This window comes from Pholcus phalangioides, unplaced genomic scaffold (genome assembly GCF_987345545.1).
Source record: "Pholcus phalangioides strain wild (caught in Gottingen) unplaced genomic scaffold, Ppha-v1.0 ptg000001l_1, whole genome shotgun sequence".
In the NCBI taxonomy this organism is placed as follows: Eukaryota; Metazoa; Arthropoda; class Arachnida; order Araneae; family Pholcidae; genus Pholcus; species Pholcus phalangioides.
This window is the reverse complement of record NW_028301594.1, coordinates 5,773,532-5,793,553: the sequence shown is the minus strand read 5'-3', so window position 1 is coordinate 5,793,553 and position 20,022 is coordinate 5,773,532. Positions and strand designations below refer to the sequence as shown.

General features: G+C 32.9%; 2 protein-coding genes across 3 annotated transcripts; one reads left to right on the top strand and one right to left on the bottom strand.

Annotated features, from left to right (window-relative positions):
- Nucleotides 1-139: 139 nt before the first annotated feature.
- Nucleotides 140-3,641, top strand: Cog8 (conserved oligomeric Golgi complex subunit 8). 2 transcript variants are annotated; one of them, XM_089243499.1, is made up of 2 exons: nucleotides 140-229; nucleotides 1,658-3,641. In XM_089243499.1, exon 2 carries the CDS (start codon nucleotides 1,747-1,749, stop codon nucleotides 3,574-3,576), a length of 1,830 nt encoding a protein of 609 aa, XP_089099625.1. In that variant the 5' UTR covers nucleotides 140-229; nucleotides 1,658-1,746; the 3' UTR covers nucleotides 3,577-3,641. The 2 variants fall into 2 exon arrangements, with proteins under 2 accessions (XP_089099625.1, XP_089099542.1); XM_089243416.1 differs by having other exon boundaries at nucleotides 173-278.
- Nucleotides 3,642-4,576: 935 nt separating this feature from the next.
- Tfb4 (transcription factor B4) lies at nucleotides 4,577-19,883 on the bottom strand. The gene is made up of 12 exons (XM_089243621.1): nucleotides 19,816-19,883; nucleotides 15,897-15,967; nucleotides 13,728-13,834; nucleotides 11,998-12,122; nucleotides 10,909-10,971; nucleotides 10,736-10,794; nucleotides 9,862-9,936; nucleotides 8,912-8,965; nucleotides 7,914-7,982; nucleotides 6,673-6,808; nucleotides 5,370-5,406; nucleotides 4,577-4,720 (listed from the first exon to the last, which is right to left on the bottom strand). The coding sequence occupies exons 1-12, from the start codon at nucleotides 19,826-19,828 to the stop codon at nucleotides 4,648-4,650; spliced, it is 882 nt and encodes a 293-aa protein (XP_089099747.1). The 5' UTR covers nucleotides 19,829-19,883; the 3' UTR covers nucleotides 4,577-4,647.
- Between the last annotated feature and the right edge of the window lie 139 nt (nucleotides 19,884-20,022).

Here is a 20,022-nt window from a genome sequence, read left to right as displayed (position 1 = left end):
CGAATGTCAGTAATTTTCAGAAAAATTCCATACCTCACATTTAAAAAAACATATTGATTATCTTTGTTTTAATATAATTTGATGCATTTTCCCACAGTTTTCACGAATAAATATTTTTTTGTATGAAAATGTGTATAATCTTCATTTCGCTCAGTCAAAGCCGCTCACACTTAATTGTAAACAAGTGACAAGTTGCTGAAATTCCTCCCAGAGAAGGCGAAAGAGAAAAGTAATTCTTCCTTTCCGCCTGTAGAATAATTCAAAGAATCAATAATTTTGTAATTATGCATATCTTTTCAATTATTTTTTATTAAATTATTTGTGGATTATCCGGATAGGATCCTACAAGTATTTATTTATATAATTCTTGTATATCCTGCTCACACCTGAGCCAAAACTATTTAAAACAATTTTTTTGATTGATTTTCGTTTATTGTGTGTCAAAATGCCCTTTTAAAAGATTTTTTTTTTGATTAAGTAAATTTGTATTGAGTTGATATTTTTTACTAGGTCCATATGTATTACGCACACATGTGAAATTAAGGTCTTGAAAAAATAATTATTAAAAACAAACATTTAAAACCGTTAAAAATGAGATACACAAATGTGTTCCTCTAGGGTGAAGAGAATTATAATACAATTGTTATATGTTTCTTGATATTTCATGCTGGGTATATTATGTTTTTGATTTAATTTTTGTGCATTTTGTTCATGAACACATTTGCAACATCGTGACCCACTGGTGGATCACACTGTATTTTCTTACCGGACATGTGTGACCACCGGTGGGTCATATACTGGTAAACATTGCAGTACTTCTGAAAGTCTCTGTCTATATTGGAAGCTTTAAATATTGTATCTACAGGTTTGCTTCACGTAGACTACATTGCTTGACTTAGTCATGCCACAGTTTTGACATATGTCAAGCCACTCATGTATGTAAATACAACCTGAGACTCTGAAAAACTTGACTATTGGTCCAGTTTTATCAATTCTCCTGATGATGCCAATCACTAGTGTTGGGGAAACATTGAAAACTAACTCAAATGGACAATGGTCTTCGAACCCGTCTAACTGCCGTGAAAACCTTATCAACTATTATATCTACAGCTACATGAATAGTGTACCCATGTAATAGCGATGTGGTGTGAAATCAGATTATTTAACTTAGAACCAACGAAGCACAAATTCAGGTGTGCAGACACAATAATTGAAAGGAAAAAAATGTGTCTTTTCTAAAGTGACCCAGTAAATTTTCTATTGTCACAAATGATCAAATCAAATCTCACATGTGTGTGTTTATAGAGACTCATATGTGTGTATATACAGTCAAACCCTGATATAACGCCACCATTTATTTCACAGAATTTTGGCACTATAAAAATTTGGTGTTATATTGAATCACAGTTAACTAATAAAATCACTTGTAATCCCTAAAGATGGAAGATTTATTCATTGAAAATTTCTGGTTCTAAGAGGGGTTTCCACAACATCTTGGAGTGCTATAACAGGGTTCGACTGTGTTATGATGATGGATATCTTGTATATCGTAAATATCTGTCAATTTGTATTTTTTTTAATGCATCAGATCTAGCTCTAAAAACTAACAATCTAATACATTAACCTTGTATTTTTGGTTATTTTTCTTGTCTTAAAGGCCTACGTTGGTACAAAGGGCCTAAAACAAGTAAAGTTCCTCAAGGAAGGCAAGAAAAGGACATTGATCTGTATTGTAAGCATATCATTATGGCTGAAGAAGTCTATGATTGTGAAGAGATTTTGAGTGTCTTTCCTAAAGAGTGTCAAGATTCATGGAAAGAGAATCCAGATGCGTTGTTGTACCTTTCCGAGCTGAGCTCTATGGGCTTACAAAGATTGCATCATGAAGCTGATCGCCTTGCTGAAGAAAAAGCATCACTGACAGAACAAACTCAAGATTTGGCCTTCCATAATTACAAAACATTCATCCATACAGCTGAATGCTCTCACGAGATATTCCAAGATTTCAATATTATACAGAACAAGCTTGAATCTCTATTGGAAGAACTACCTAAATTCAGCGAGAAATGCCAGGAGTTTGGGAAGCAAGCCCTGAGTATCAATGCTAGGTGGCACGAGACATCACTCACCCTGAAAAAACATCCACAGTTATTGGAGTTTCTTGAAATGCCACAGCTTATGGAAACATATGTCAGTAATGGACTGTATGAAGAAGCATTGGAACTCGCTGCGTATATCAAGAGGCTCGATAGAAAATTCAGTTATATACCAATCATAGCTGGAATCGTTGAAAATGTGCAAGAGACTCTGAATGTAATGCTAAACCAATTGCTGTCACAGCTGAGAGAGGATATCAAGTTACCTGCTTGTTTGAAAGTCATTGGTTATCTGCGACGAATGGATGTATTCAATGAACTTGAATTAAGAATCAAATTCTTGCAGGCTCGTGGAACATGGTTTAAAGATATCATTGGGAAAGTCCCCAAAGATGAGCCTTACCAGCATATTATTAAAGCTATTGAGATGAGCCGGATTCATCTATTTGATATAATTACGCAGTATCGAGCAATATTCTCGGATGATGATCCTGTGTTGCTGACCAGCAAAGATAATGGTCATTGCGAAATGGCAGTGTTTCAGTGCTGGGTTGCATTGAAAGTCAATGAATTTTTGAAACTTCTGAAAGAAGATCTGAAATCAGATGTAGGGAGCAAAATAGATTCCGTTTTGGCACAGTGCATGTATTTTGGGTTATCTTTTAGTCGAGTTGGTATTGATTTTCGACCTTTGATTGTTCCGATTTTTGAGGAGGCATCACTTTCAAAATTCAGCAGAGTTGTTCAGGAGGCATCATCGGTTTTTGGACAAACCATGCAATCATACACAATCACAAATTATGGTATGACCAGCTCAATAGTAATGTCAACAAGTTTAAGTTCAGAGGACTCTTTCCAACCACCGCATTCTCTGTTAGACTTTCATCCTCTAGCACAATATTTCAATAACATTTTGACAGCCATGAATGATTTGAAACTCTGCTGTTCATTTTCGATTTTGATTCCTGTTATTGAAATAATGGAAAAGTCATTGAATTTCGTAGTTGATATTATAGTTGATTTCCATAGGAGAGAACAAAATACGATGTTGGAAAACGAGAAAGATCTTTTCATAAAATTTTGCCTTTGTTTTGCTGAGGATCTGTTACCCCATTTTGAGAAATGTCTGGATGTTGTATTTCCTAAGGAAGAACTTTGTATTTTCCTTGGTTTGACGCCTCTCGAACTCAGCAAAATCAGCAAGAAGTTTTCTTTGCAAGTAGAAGCAATCCTGGAACCGATTAGAGTGGCTGAAATCTTACCAAGAAAAGTTTACGAGGATGACGATGATGTGGGAATAGTTTTGACTGTAAAACCAGTAGAGGAACTGCAGGCCTTTTCAAAAGATGAATATGGTGGTGAAGCCGATTCTGCAAGAAATGATCAGGATGTTGAAATAAAGACTGAAAACACTAAGACCAATGAAATTGAAAATCCTGGTGAGACTAATGAAGAAAGTATAGCTGCAGAAGAAAATTAGTGCTTGATAATTAGCATTCATGCAGTTTTTTGTTTTGCAATAAATATTTGTCATTGCTATTATAATTATTGTTAATTTTTTAGATAAAACTTCTGACACTTCAGAAATTTTATCTTCGGATCATCTTTAATTGGGAGTTAAAAGATATGCATCAATTGATTTCTAGAAATCTTGGAAAATGCAGGATTCTAATAAAGTGACCTCCCCAACTCTACCCTTGTCATATAAATATTTTAACATCACTTTTTGACTACAGTGATTCACTTTCATGTATCGTGAATTAAATTTAACTTATCAATAACTTAATATTGCATGATAGTAATAAGCAGGAATTGAAAAATAGGAAAAATTACTTTTTAAGAGCCACACAGTTTTTGAGCCAAACTAGCCCCTTTGCCATATTGGTTGACATGTTAACATAATTTTTTTGTTTTCTTCAGAACTCACATGGTAGTAAATGACCCATGGCCATAGACCGAAGTTGTGCTCGTATTTGAAAGAAAGACTCCTATTTAATAATCATATTACCAGGATTTGACAAACCATGGGGAATATAAGATAGGAGCATGAATATTTTTTTCTTCAGTAATGGCCTTACATACATAAGCAGGGAAACAATCTGGATATTGGGGACTATAGTGTCCTACATTTTGAGCCATATAAAAACAAATGTACAAAAATTGAATCAACTGACGCTTTGTGTGTGAGCTTTTATTCCTTCCCTTTTTCATGAGCATGTTTCTATCTAGCAGTGATACCTCGATATGATGATATTCTGCAGACCAAGAAAAAAATATAGTTGTATAGGGATTCATTGTTATATTGAGTACCATTGTTGCAAGATTTTATTGTACATTAAAATCTCAAATTCTATTTAAAGTGAATTTACTGGTTTTTTAGATGGTCTGAACTGAATCTTGTCAAATTTCAAATTCATGAACAGAAAAAGCAAAATATAATATACTAAAATATTCTACATGTAAAACAACTCGTACAGTCATTTTAAAAATTAAAAAATTTAATGACAATATATACACCAAAGAAACTTTTCATATACAAATGTTCTTTCATTCATGTAATTGGCAAATGCTTCTTTTTTTTCTTTGCTATCAAAGTTGGAAGTTTTCCAAGCTTGAATGTTGTTCTGTGAACATTAAAATAATTGTTTCATACAGTGAGATAAAGTAACTTTGCTTTTAAATCAAAACAAAAACTTAATGCAAATATCAAGATGTGTACAATATAGAGCTAGAAAGAGATGAATATAGAGAAAAGTTAAGCGTAGAAGTGGTTCTTTTCTTTTACCATTTCATCATTTTTATTGTACCACCATTTGCATATTTTTGTGTGTTACAGAGCACACAAGGGCTAAATACACAAGAATATGGTTTACAGCCAATTCCAAATGGTTATTCTTTTATGTCTCTTAAATTGGGAAGTACTTTTTGTAAGAACTTTTTGCTGTAACCATACACTTACACAGTTGTTTTGGTACCTTTCTCAGATGGAATAGGAACTCTGTGGGTAAATATTTTCATAATGATTTTTTTATTTGATATTCAACTTACGAAACTTCAGAACATCCTTTCGGATATATAGGTTCATGAACCTGGGCTTGTACCTCTGTTCTTATCATAATTTATAAATTTTAAAAAGTGTTCTTATTAAATACTTTAAAAGGTATATAACCTGGTTCATGTAATTCTTACTAATTTATTTTATGTTGAAAAATAGCCATAAAATAACAGCTATCACACATTTTATGCATAAAAAAAACGAAAAAATTTACTTACTGGCATGTGGAACAGATTGGGCTGAATGTGCAAAATACTAAAAAGAGAGACAGAAATCATAAATATACAGTGAAAAGTGAGTATAACGATACTGTCTATATCGGTAAACCTGCCTATAACAATATTTTCTTCAGTCCTGGCAGAATTCCTATCTGATAGGAATTAGCACAAATGCTCAAACTGTTTATAACGATAACCTGTTTTAAACAAAAAAATTTCTAGGTCCCTAGAGTATCATTATAAGCAAGTTTTACTGTATTGTTTTCAGAAAACTTGCATAGAATCATTATTTAAAAGCAGTTTAAATATGAGCACAATGACTCTTTTTGAGCCTAAACTAAATTTATTGGATATATTGCCATACTTAAAAACATAAATCTTCATTACTCCTTTAACCAGTCATCTGGCTATGACGGAATAGCACATCACACTGATGTTTTGGTCTAATTATTTCTATTTTAAAAAACTAATAATTACTTCAATTTATACATATATTTATTTTCATTGATGGTTCTAAAAACAGCAAAGAACATGATGAATTTAGTTTCAATGTATCCATACAATATTTTAATAAAATAATACATTTTATTAGCATTCTTTTTAAACTTCTAAAAAAGTGAAAAGAAATTGATTGGGCAGATGACTGGTTAAAACCACAAAATAGTTGAACAAACATCAAGAAGAAAAAGAAATTTCACAGTTGACATTTTCATATCACACATTTTTTAGTTGTTAGCATAACTATAATGTAAATCTGTGTTAAGTGAAGAAAATGAAAGACAGAAATTAACATTTTCGGAAATTGTATCGATACAGCTTGCACAAATATTTTAAGTTCATATAAGTTTAATTTGCTCCTTAACCAGTCATCTGGCTATGATGCATAGGACGTCATGTCGATTTTGTCTAATTATTTCAATTTTTTTTTTAACTACGAGTAATTAGTAATTATTTCAATTATTATTCTTGTTCATGATTTAAAAATATGATTAAAAACATGGAGTCAGTTTCAAACTTTTAAAAAGGAAAAAAAGAAGAAATTAATTGGCCAGATGACTACATTTCCATCCTGAGCCAGTGTATTCCTCCTTAGCATTCCAGTTGGACACATCAGACTTCTCAGACATACCGATATTGACACTGAGCTTAGCATGGATATCTGATCAACGCAGTCAGACAGTGACTGAGTTAGTTGTGTGTTAAAAAAACTTTTTTTTAACATACAAAAAGACCATTTTAGCTCAATCATTTGGATATAGCAATAAAGCATACCAACAACAGGTGAATAACAGGAGAAACTTACTTGACAGACACACAGAGCACACATAACCTATTTCAATGAGATTCCTGTGACAGAAGCAAGCAGCTCGATAATCAACATGTACTCTAGGAGGCAGAATCATCATTTTCCTTGTCTCTGGTGAAGGAAGGAAGACCCACTAGAAAAAAATATTTAAATGAATGACTAAAATGCTAAAAATTATAAAAAAATAACTGAAAGTAAGAATAACTAACTTCAATTTTAATCAAATACCGACATGTACAAGACTTTTGGGTGCCAAATTGTAGCCTCGTAGGGTTGAAACTACTATATTTATTTTCATGAAGGGACTAGAAATTTACATTTGGTGGAAAAAAATCCTGTCTACAACAACAAAACATACACAGTGTGGGCGACATTACAACTTCCTCGTTTGAACTACTCTCGAACATGACTGCCACGAGAGCAAATCTTGGGCGTGCCACCTATATTAATGGATACGGCCGGTCTTGACCATCACAGCTGCAAATAATTAAGACCTTTCCAGGAATTTAGTCTATGATTTTTCTGCCTCATTTTTATTGCTTGATCAGTTGATACTGATAACAGAATGTACATGAAAAATAAAACTTTTCTTCACACAATTTCTGCAAAACATATCAAATTATCATTTGTTGTTACTGAATGTATTAGAATCCTGATTTTAGTTAAATTGCTACAGTCATGTGAATTTTTTTCACTGGCCTTTATTCGTCAGTGAGCCTTACAATGGCATCTTAAATCTTCCATAAACACATGAAAAAACCAGCCAAATGATTATGGATATCGTGATAAATTTCTTCTCCCACAATTAATTATTTAAACACATGCTAAGGGTGCAGGGCCATCATTTCAACTTTTTCTGGGGGGGGTGGGGGGGGCAAAGAACGTAAACTCAATGTGTATATATATATATACCATTTTTAGTGTATTTTCAAAGCCGACCCCCCAAATGACGGGCCTGTAAAGGTGTCTAATTATTTTCATTAACTATTTTAGCAAAATATGAATTTTTCCTACTTCTGCAAAAATAGGTACCTTATTCTTTTAGTACATGTATGAATACAAAATTTAGAAGAAAAAAGTCTTTACTACAGATTTATTTATTGTTGGATAAATTTGGAACTTGTAGAGAATATAAACAAATGAAAGCTTTCCATGCACATTTCCACACACACACACACACTTACATTTACTTGGTAATACATTCATTGAAACAGAGAAAAGTCAAAAGTACAACTTACAAGCATGTACTTGAAAAGCGATGCTACATTTTGAACCTTCAGATACATTCCTCCAGTGATATCACAACCCTGGAAAAAAAAAATTTACTAACTAATATAAAAATTATTTTCATGCAACAAAATACAAACTTTGATTTTAGGATTCCTTAAATAAAACAAAGAGAGCTTGAAATATATTTGTAATTCAATGTGTTTTTTTAGATTTTCTATAAGCTGGCATTTTTTAAAAAATCCTATTGCAATCTTCATTAAAATGTCAAAATGCTTTATTTTGAGTTTTAAAAAAAAGTCATGAAAGAGGCATAATATTTCAAGCATTTTATAAAATCACATTTTAATGCTGAATTAAAAAGAATAAATCATTCATTATTCTAACCATTTATTGGTTTTGCTTGCATATATGCACAACTTTCTTCTTTTTTTTTTTTTAGAATCTCAATTTATTAAACATAAAAAGCAGTGGAATGCACCCATATATACAAAAATGAGAAAAACAACTCCTTTAATTTCATTCAGTCCAAATTTGTTAAATCTAAAAACAATTCTGTGTATGTAAATAAAACAAAACTCTTCGAAAAAAAAATATCTAAATCACTTAGACAAGGTGACCAGATTTCATTAAGGCAAAACCAAGACCTCAAGCCGATTTTTGCATGTTTATTTACAACCAACAACTTCATCAAATTAGGTTAAATGCCTTCAGAAGCAACTCAAAAATCAACCAGAATGTCTGGTCACCCTAATTGGAAATAACTTCCAGAGTAGTATTACAATTTATAATAGGCTGGAATTACACTATAAAAGTTTGATAAAAGTCATTTTATAAAACTTGACAAAAGGAAGCAATAACATTATCTGTTGTATTTGTTCGGATGTAACTAATAATTTTATTAGTTGCATTTCTCAAGTTTTATAAAAGAACTTTTATCAAACTTTTAGTGTAATCCCGGCCCTATATACATCAGTTTAATAAATTTATAAAATTGAAATGTGCATACTTGTTGCAACAATCCAGAATCTTTTTCAATGACGCATGCATCAATATAGACACTCTGGAATATAGAGTAGAAAGATATGTTGATTATAAATAAGTCATAATGAGAGATTATTATAGAACTTATTATGAGAACTTATTTGTCATTGGAAATTCAATTGATTTTAATAGAAACATGTCTTGGGAAACTGGATTATCAGAAAAATTCTTTCATATTTTGTAAATTGTCCACGTGAAAGTGTATTTTTCTTCATAAATTTTAGAAAAAATATATATTTTTTTAAATTATCACATACTGATGTATAAAAGACATTAACCATTTAATTCAGTCTCCCCAAACTTTTTTCTATCACACCCTTCTTCAAAAAACCCTTTTCTTATCTCCTCACCCCCAACCAAGTCAACCCATAAGATCCTAAACTTACATACTAAATTCAGAGCTTCTACTACTACTACTACACCACGCATGCACCTTGTCCATATTCCTCTGCGGAACCTCTAACGAATTGGTACATGCGGGCATGTGTGTGTACGTGTAGTGAAACCTGACGTGAAGTTTGTTTCTGTGTAATGCTTGTTATGTGTCGTGCTGCCATCTGCCACCAGTTTTCCTAACTGTGAGTGAAGTGTAATGATTGAATAATTTATTGTTGTAGGCGTGTTGCTCTCTGTGGCGAGACTTTTTAATGGGGAGATCGGCTCGCATTTGCGCCTCGAAGTTGGAAACCAACTTCAGCTGACCACCACTGCGGTGACGGTGGGGTTCAAACCTGGATCCCCGCGATGCGAGTCCGTCATTATGACCACTCGACCACCACAGCGGCCAGAGCTTCTACTGCTCCCCCCCCCCAGCGCTCCAGGGGGCACTTTGCCCACTTTGGGAAACACTGGGTCAATTGAATCATATTCTAATCAATATTAAGAGTAGCAGCATAACTGATAAAAAAAATTTACCTCTTTTTGAGCAGTGAAGAAAACATTCATAAAGTTCATATACTGAGATGCACTCTCACCAGATGCCGATACAACCTATAAAAATAAAATATTCAATGAACAAACTATAATCACATTTAATATGAATTTAATATTTAAAAATATTTAGTTTTTGAGAAAAAAATCAAATAATATATAATAACTTTTTAGAGGAAAAGGTTATCAAATATTGTATTAAATTGAAATTTTTGGTTTTCCTCACCGTTTGTTCAAATAAAGCTAAACCTCATTACAAAATAGGCCACTCTTTTAAAAGATTAGCTTTTACCCATCCCCATAAATATGTGACATGTACGTACACAGACTGGAAATATGCAATTGTGCATGTATTATACACATTAATATCATAATTATAATACCAATATAATTCAGATTTAAAATTTTTTGGCATTCTGGTTGTTGCTCACTGCCCTCACGTAATGCAATAGTGTCATAGGAAATCTCTATCATATATCTCTATTTTATTTTTTAACTTTATTTTTATTTTGTTGTATAAGCTCTAATTGAGAAAGGGTGCTCATTGGCATATTACTTACACCCTTGTGAGGAACTTTTGCATTTGGAAATAAGCAGTTGTATGAAACATGAAGAACAATAAAGTTGTGGAAAGATTTACTGTGAATAGTAAGGACAAATTTACAATATTACCTGAACTCAGATTTAATAAATAAAACAATTTGTTCCGTCGGATTCATCAAATTGTGGTCTAACTGTTAAATTCAATTTATAATTAGAAAAACCTTATAGAATAGATACGTCAATATTTCAATTTGTACCTATCAGCTAATTTTTTTCTCATTAAAATTAAATAAAATTGAAACCTTCTCATACTTACAAGAATTTTCGCTGAAAGCATATCACCAGTAATTTGTTTCTTACGCATCCGATGAATATCTGGGATTCCAGTAAAGGAATGCAATATTGGTTTATAAAATGTCTTCATGCATTGCTTATACTATGGAAATACAAAAACTAACACCCTAATGAGGAAGATATAGTAAAGGATACAGCACAAAGCCATGGTCATAGCTCCAGCCATCAACGATTCTGTGTAAATAGTATCTTGAGGGCCTATATATAATAAAAAAGAATATCATTTGAATAATAGATTTTACATCATTCTTTAGTAAAATAAATATATATTTTAAAATCCACAAGAGAATTATTGTTTCTATTGATGAGAGACACAACTCAGACTAAAATAAAAATTGCATATCTCTACTACCTTACGCTGATTTTTGGAGAAAAAGTAGACAACTATACTAAAACTGCACATGCACCTAAAAAATATTTCTCTGTGGAATTGGTGCACACAGGAAGCATTAGTATGTGAGTGCATGTTTCTAACATATTTATATCTGAGCCTGAGCCGAGATATGTTTATCGTGTAAGGGCATAACTAGGATTTTTGTGGGGAAGGGGTAACCACATGATTTTGCTGCCCCCTCCCCACTGTAAAATTTGATGGTGATTTTATAATGAATATTTCGTCCCCCCACCTAAAATACTGCTACCTGTAGCAGGTGTCCCCCCCACTTTTGATCCCCTCTAGTTATGGCCCTATAATCACATGTTCAATAAAGCTGACATCAATCCTCCTAATTTAATGATAAAATGACCAAATGCATGAATTTTTGTTTTGTAACATCATGATGCAAGGATGCTTACTATCAGTGGAGTAAATTTTTTTTTAATGGGAGACCGGCTTGCATTCGGATTCAATTTGAAGGACTCTCCTATACAACTTGTATGATGAATCTTTCCATACAACAAATTTTCATCTATAATGAAACACACATTTTCGTTGCTTTACTCCACATTAAAAATTATTTTTATAAAATAAATTTTCCAACAATTTTTTTTGGTGAAACTTGAGTTTATTTATATTATGGAGAGACTGCTGTATTCTCTCTCCTGGACAGAGGATTTTTAATCATGATCTTTTGATGATAGCCCTTTCAATTGGGCCTACAGAAGAAATTTTCCTTGAAATTAAGGCTACATTTTTTATAGATTAAGGGCTAGAAAAATTATTCCCTTTGTTTGATGTTTTTATTCATATTCTACCTCTGATATCATATACATAATTCAACTCACTGTTCAAAATTAGCTTTGTGATACTTGTTTTTACGGCATTTTTAACTTCAGAAAACATCTCATGCTGTCCATCATTCGACCATGTATCCTCTGAATCTGCAGTTGCTTGAGGATATAAGAAATAGCTATAAAATATCAAAATGAAAACTAATATATTAGGGTTGCCATAGCTCAAACATAAATTAACAAAACTAGTACATAATCAAACATATCTTGAACACATCAGGAAAATAATAATGATTATAGATTACGATTGATGCATTTTAAATGAACCCTGAATCTTTTTTTTTCAACTTACAAAGTATCTTACTTCATTTCAGTCTTAAAATACTACATATACACACAATTCCAGTAAAGTAAGAATTGAAATAAACAAAAATAGCATCACAAGAAAAATACAAATATACAAATACAATGCCACAACAGGCAAATTGCCTAACGAGGTGGCTGACATCATGGATCCCGAGCCATTTTTTGGAGGCCCTACCTACTACTGCTACACCACACATGCACCCCGCCCACAACGCCCCCACCCCGCGGAACCCCCAACGAATCGGTACATGCGGGAATGTGCGTGTACGTGTAGTGAAACCTGACGTGAAGCTTTTTGTTTCTCTGTAATGCTTGTTATGTGTAGTGCTGCCATCTGCCACCAGTTTTTTTAACTATGAGTGAAGTGTTATGATTGAATGATTTATCGTTGTAGGACTGTTGCTCGCTGCGGCGAGACGTTTTAACGGGGAGATCGGCTCGCATTTGCGCCTTGAAGTTGGGAACCACAGAAAACCAACTTCAGCCGACCACAAAAGAAGCCATTTATTAAGTAAACCGAAACACATACAATAAATCAGGATTTCAAACTTTTCATTATAGAATATGTATACAATGTATAAAGAAAGACCTCATTTCAATTCAATCTCAACCTCCAATGTGCCGAAATATATATATATATATAATGACATACCCTAACTGATTTACTGATTTATCATCGCCGAGCTGAAAGCACTGAAGTAATGAATATGAAATTTGGTCAGTAGTTTTATTTTATGAAATAAAGGCCCCTATGAAAGGGTTTTTTGAAATTTGCCCTCTAAGCAGGGTCATAACAAGGGGGTTCGAAGGTTGCATAGAGGAATCATGCCGAGCTGAAACGATAAATTTAATTGATACTTTCATTTTATCTTATAAGGTCTAAGTATGAAGGGTTCTTTCGAAATTAGACACCCCTAAGGGGGGTAATAAGAGGGTTCAAAGGTTACATAGAGAAATCACGCTTTGCCGAAACTGTGAAGCTATAAATATAAAATTTTGTCAGTAGTTTCAGTTTTTAATGTAGAGATTCACTAAAAAGGGATATTTCAAAATTCAACATCTAAGGGGGTGATTATGTGTGTGTGTAAGGGAGGAGGCCTTACTCCGAGAGAGGGTTTAAAGGTTATATGGCGCAGTCATTGCTGAGTCCAAGCAGCAGAAGCTATAAGTATGAAATTTGGTGAGTATTATAATACAGAGAATCACTATGAAGGGAATTCTGAAAATTTAACTCTCACAAAGAAAATCTCATAAAATATCAACGTCCATTTTAAACAAAAAATATTTTCTTTAATAAATTATATTCAATATGAAATTAAATAAATAAAAAATTAAGAATATCTTAATATAAATTTAGAGAAAAAATTTATTTCCTAACGAGTTCTATTACTTAGAACATTATTTCTGAAATGGTATACCTTTGGTAAGTATGACAGCCTATGACTGCTAATTTGTTTGAAGGATTCATCATCAAATGTGAATTGCAAAATGCAATCACAGAATCCAAACATCGTGTCATGACATTCTGCAAAAGAAAAAATATATATATATATGTTTTTAAATAACTTCTTCAATACATTACTAATATCTCAAATATCAAAGCTTATATGTAATACTGAGACATGAATTTTTGTATTTTGATTAGGTTTTACCAAAATGATTTATTTTCTATTACAAATAAGTACCTGTTTACCACTATGATTTTTTATCCATGAATCTTCTTTCGATTTGGCAGAAAGCTATTATTTTGCCATAATTGTTAGCTTGCATATATAATCTTCTGAGGATGCCTAATTGGTTAAAAAACCATTTTAAACATCAAGAATTTTATTAGAGTTGGTACTCTGTTTCATTCTTTCATATTTTTTTTGAATGAATGAAAACATTTGTGCATGATAGTGTTAGAATAAATCACAATTCAATCAAATTCAAATTAAATTTACTCATTTTCACACTTTTTAAAATTAGTTGTTGATTGATTCAAAATGAATTGTTGTAGAACATATTTACCATCCAGAGGCTATAATGCCTGTACGGATGATTGAAAACTTACATGAAAATTAAAGAATAGAATGAAAAATACGACATGAACAGAAATATTAAAAAAAAGACAAAATTATGAATGTCGAATAAAGAACATAATGATAATAAAGAAACAAAGAAAAAACATACACTACACAAAAAAAAGACAAAATTCTCAATGTATGACGAGAAATATAAATAAACAAAACATTAAATAAAAAAATAATGTGCTTAAACACAAAAACAAATTTTCTGAATTAAAAAAATATACATAATTAAAGGGGAAAAGCTATAGTGAATAAAATATTATTGCTCCTCCTAAAGGTCAAAATAAGAATCTACATTCATCAATTAAAATTAATAATTTAAATGTTTGTAATACTATTTACTTGAATTGAATCGCAATTACAACGAGGTTGCAAATCACAAGCAAGGGTGTGAAATTTTAGATTAAGATGTAAATCAGTTTACATAAGATTAAAATTAATGTGTTTTGTTTTTAGTAAATTTAATTTTAAATCATTAGCATAGAACCATGTTTCATTTAATATCGAATCAATGAGTCACTTTGTTCCTCTACGATTTATGAGGCCTCAACTGTTTTTATGAGTCCCTCTAAACTAATGATAGGCAGATGAAAATAATGTTTTTGACTGTGTTGCACATCTGACTGAACTATTCTCGTCAACCGCTTACTTATTATCCCCAGAGCAGAATTCTGAAAACTGTGATGTATTTATTTATTTTTGGATGAAAACATGTAAGTGCACTCAAAAGATACAGTTAACACTCGTTATAATGAATATCATTATGTCGAAAATGGACATTATATTGAGTAATGAGGATAGGAATGAAGGATTAAAAGAGATATAAATGAAGGATTTTAGTGTAGCATTTTAAAATTTATATTGTGGATTTATTGAAAGGAAAACATATAGGATGGTCATTATAACACTTTCAGATACCAAGCATTTATATTTTTGGAATTTTCAAAATGTATTTGCATTTTTGATACTAAAAAGTGCATTAAAAACATAAATGACAGCAAATCTTCAGTTTTTCCAATTTTCAACTTTTTATTTGAATAAATAAATCACTTTGTTAAATTTTTTTAGCCCAGACAATGCAGGGTGTATTCCTCTTCACATATTTTTTTTTTTCCACAATTTCATTGCTAAATTTAATAAATCAGACTTTTCCCCGGAGGTACTTTTCCCTGGAAGCCATCTTAAAAATTTGAAAGTTCAACTTTAAATGCTGTCCTCTGGTGGAAGCTTGCAAAGTTAATATTCACCATGTTTCTGAACTCAAAAGTTATACATTCCTTCAAGTCAGAGCATGACTTCCTGAGGTCAAAAGAAAAAAAAAAAATCTCTAGAGTGAGAAAACACAACCCACAAATTTGTAGCACCAGGGTCTGTGAAAGCGATAAAGAAGGATTTGGGACTTACCCTATCGATTGTTGTAAAAGAATGATCGCTACAATGAGTGTGATCTGTATTTGTATCGATATTTTAAAATGATACTTAAAAAGGAACAGGAAAAAGTATGGTATATTATATTACCTCTTTTTTTTCAAATGTCTGCACTGATGGATTTGTATCAATAACAACCACAACAAGGCTACCATTTTCTTCTGAAAAATCCAAAATAAAAAAAAAATACATATATTATTATAATTAAAAATGATATTATTATAATAATTAAAAATTATATATTATTATAATTAAAAATGATATATTATTATAATTAAAAATTATATATTATTATAATTAAAAATGATATATTATTATAATTAAAAATTATATATTATTATATATTATAAGAATAATAAATATTTGGTTTTAACCGAGATAGTAGGGAAAAAAAACCAGGCAAAAAGTTTCAAAAATTGCAAAAATAAAAGATAATGGATACTATACAAACTATTAATATAATTTTAGGTGTTGTACTTTTGTTAGTTAGTTCCCCCATATTCTTTTTTAAATCTTACTATGAATATATAGTCAAGGAGGAAGTCAACACTTGCAAGAGCTTTCTTATCTGGTTTGTATCATGAGCATATGATAGTGCTGCACCTGCGTTCTTGCGGGTAAACATTATTCATGTTTCCCTCTTCTATGCACAAAGAAAACCTACCAAAAAATGCTGGATTAATAGATGGGCCCCTGACTAGCGCATGGCAGGATTATGGAGAGTCTACTGCAATTTTTGTTCACACCAGTGTATCTCAAATAAGGCCTGTTTACACAAATTTAGCAATTTAGTAATTAACACAATTCTGCATTGTCAAGTAGTTTAGAATGTATTACAATGTCAAGGCCTGTTTAAATGGGTTTAGTTGATAAGTGATTTAATAGATAAGTATGACAGAGTCTCTGCTCCATTTTTTTGATTAAGTAGGCACTGTGCCAGTGGGCGTGGCCTCGTATTATCCAATGATCATTTACTACTTGATTACTTACATTGTGACAGATTATAAAGCACTTGACTTAAAATTTAATTTACTTGAACTTTTAACTCATGTAAATGCTGTACCTTTAGGACTACTACTAAACCATACATGCACCTCGTCCACATTCCTCTACGGAATTTCTAATGAATTGCTACATGTTGGAATGCATGTGTATGTGTTGTGAACCTGACGTGAAGTTTGGTTCTGTGCAATGCTTGTTGTGTGTGTGTAGTGCTTCCATCTGCAATCAGTTTTTCTAACTATGAGGAAAGTGTAATATAATTGTAATGTTGTAGGCCTGTTTCTCTCTGTGACGAGACTTTTTAACCGGAAGATCAGGTCACATTTGTGCCTCGAACATGGGAATCACAGAAAACTAACTTCAGCCAACCACCACTACGACGACAGTGGGCTTTAGAACCAATATAATGCAACAGATGCAGTATAATCCAGATCGCCAAGACCGGCAAAATGGCTCTGGACTGCTGTACTTTCTCTCTCACTTCTAGAATCATTCATTCCAGATGGCACTAGTAGCATGGTCTATTCAAACTGCAAGCGACGTCTTCTTGCTTTGTGTAATATGTGAAACAGCATCATTTCGTTGTCTAGTTACTAGGGATTATACAGCATACTGTCAGGTTGTATTTTGCCAATATATTTCCTATTTTTTGTAACCTCTGCCCTTTTTTTTTATCATGCCTTCCGTTTATATATATATAGTCTTGTAAAGAAATATCATTATTTTAATACATTTAAACAAAAAGACTGGATACCCAGAGAAACTTATGCCCTGATTTTCGAAGAGTCTGGGTTTTATTTTTTTTTTTACTGAGAATATTTATTTATACTATCTATATATATAAAATTGATTTTCTGTCTAAGTGTGTGTGTATGTTCTCTATACAAATCTACAATTTTACACTGATCGTCGTCAAATTTTACATATATATACCAAATGGAACCCGACTTGAACGATGGGCTACTTTAAAATTTCTTCAGAGCAGGGCAAATGCCCCACATGTACTTTTGAGTTGGATATCCATGCAATAACATCGATTTCAACTTTTTATTTATATCTTCTCAAGCATGAAAATTAATGTCTCCGTATTAATGTATTGTGTCTTTTAATATTCAACTGCATAAATTCATAGAGTTTAGGTTGTTTTAAAATTAATTATGGGCCCGTAAAAAGTACATAAAAAAAATCCCCCAGCTTTAATTAAGCATATTTTGAAGCAGAAACAGGCAGAGATAGATAACTTGAAGTTCAAAGGGGGGGGGGGGGGATCGAAATAGCTAGCAACCTTTAAAAAAAGAAAGATATATATATATTTATTTTTACGTTTCTTTAAATCTAGATTTGTTTGTTTCACGAGTCGTGCAGGAAGTCGTCATATTGGTAAACTTTGACACAGTTTGCATGTCCCTCAAAGAAAGAGGGAGATGTCACGTGATCCAAAAAAGCCTCATTGAAGAAAACCCGGGCAACGCCGGGTATTACAGCTAGTCATTTATAATACTATGTTGGTTTCCAGTTTTGTTATGTTTTCTATGATGGGGATTCAATGACCGTAGTGTCTGTTAGGCTTTGGCGACTTTAGCTTAAACCAGTGATTCCCAACATGTGTGTTAACACTTCCTTGGGGGGCGATGGAAAAAGTTCCAGGGGGGAGGTAGAAGCTACGGATATAACATAGGATCCTATGGATTATATTGCTTTGGGGACGATGGGAGAAAAAAATTTCTGAAGGGAGCGATGGGACAAAAAAGATTGGGAAACTATGGCCTGGACCATCGAACGTGTTTTGCACCAAAAAAAAGTCACCAAACATATGTATTATACAGCATCTGTTCCGTAACTCTTGAATGTTACTGGCCAGTTGACCCATATTAAGATACGTCTCCACAATGGGAACAGGCTGGAAAAATCGTTCCTAAAATTTACACGCTAGATTTAAGATAATGCATGCTCGAGTAAATTTCCTCATACCTGTTTGACGACTATATATTTTTTATCGCCAAGCGCTATCATCTGGGGGTTACAGCCAGGACGATAACTTATACAAATACAACGCCACAACAGGCAAATTGCCCAACAAGGTGGCTGACTTAAGAACATCATGGATCCCCAAGCCATTTTTTTTGGAAGCCCTACCTACTACTGCTACATCACACATCCACCCCCCCACGGAACCCCCCAACGAATCGGTACATGCGGGAATGTGCGTGTACGTGTAGTGCAACCTGACGTAAAGTTTGTTTCTGTGTAATGCTTGTTATGTGTAGTGCTGTCATCTGCCCCCAGTTTTTCTAACTATGAGTGAAGTGTTATGGTTTAATGATTTACCGTTGTAGGACTGTTGCTCTCTGTGGCGAGACTTTTTAACGGGGAGATCGGCTCGCATTTGCGCCTTGAAGTTGGGAACCACAGAAAACCAACTTCAGCCGACCACCACTGTGGGGTTCGAACCCGGATCCTCGCATCACGAGTCCGGCACTATAACCACTCGACCACCACAGCGGCCAACGAGGTGGCGAGGTGGTTGAGTTACAGAGATGACGTTGGCGACATATCGCTCTTTTTGGCAGTCAAAAAATTGGAAACGAAAAGGTATACCGTATATTAGGAATAAATGAAATCAGGCATGTAAATTATTTTTCCAGCCCTGTCCTCCTCCCATTGTAGAGACAGCTTCAAACCTTCACATGGGTCAACTACAAGGAACCGAATTGGAAGAATTATTTTCTACCACTTTATAAACAATCTCATGAAATCATAATTAATCGCTCGAAGGAGTCATCGTAAAGAGGACTCCCGAAAAGCTGAGTGGTGTGTGTTTCCGGCATGTACAGCCCAACAAATCTGGTTGAAAGTAAAACTGGGTTGACTCTTAATGCAACTTTGTAGTTCGAACAGCTTTGATATAAGGGGTAGCTTGGCGATTTTTGGCGCCAAACGTGTCCGACGTAAAAATTCAATCTTTCTTTAAACGAAAGAATACAATCGAATAATAAATACAACAAACCATCAGCCATCATTACTCAGATCGAGACAAAAAAATGTAAACACTGGAGAAGCGGCTCAGATCGCCATGTGTTGCCAATTTCTATTAAGAAAAAAATTTCAATTTTTACATAATATACCGAATGCATTTTTTGGGCAACATTTCACGCTTAATCACCCACAACGAATTATAAGAAACATTACTTTACGTTGTTTTTAACATAAAATA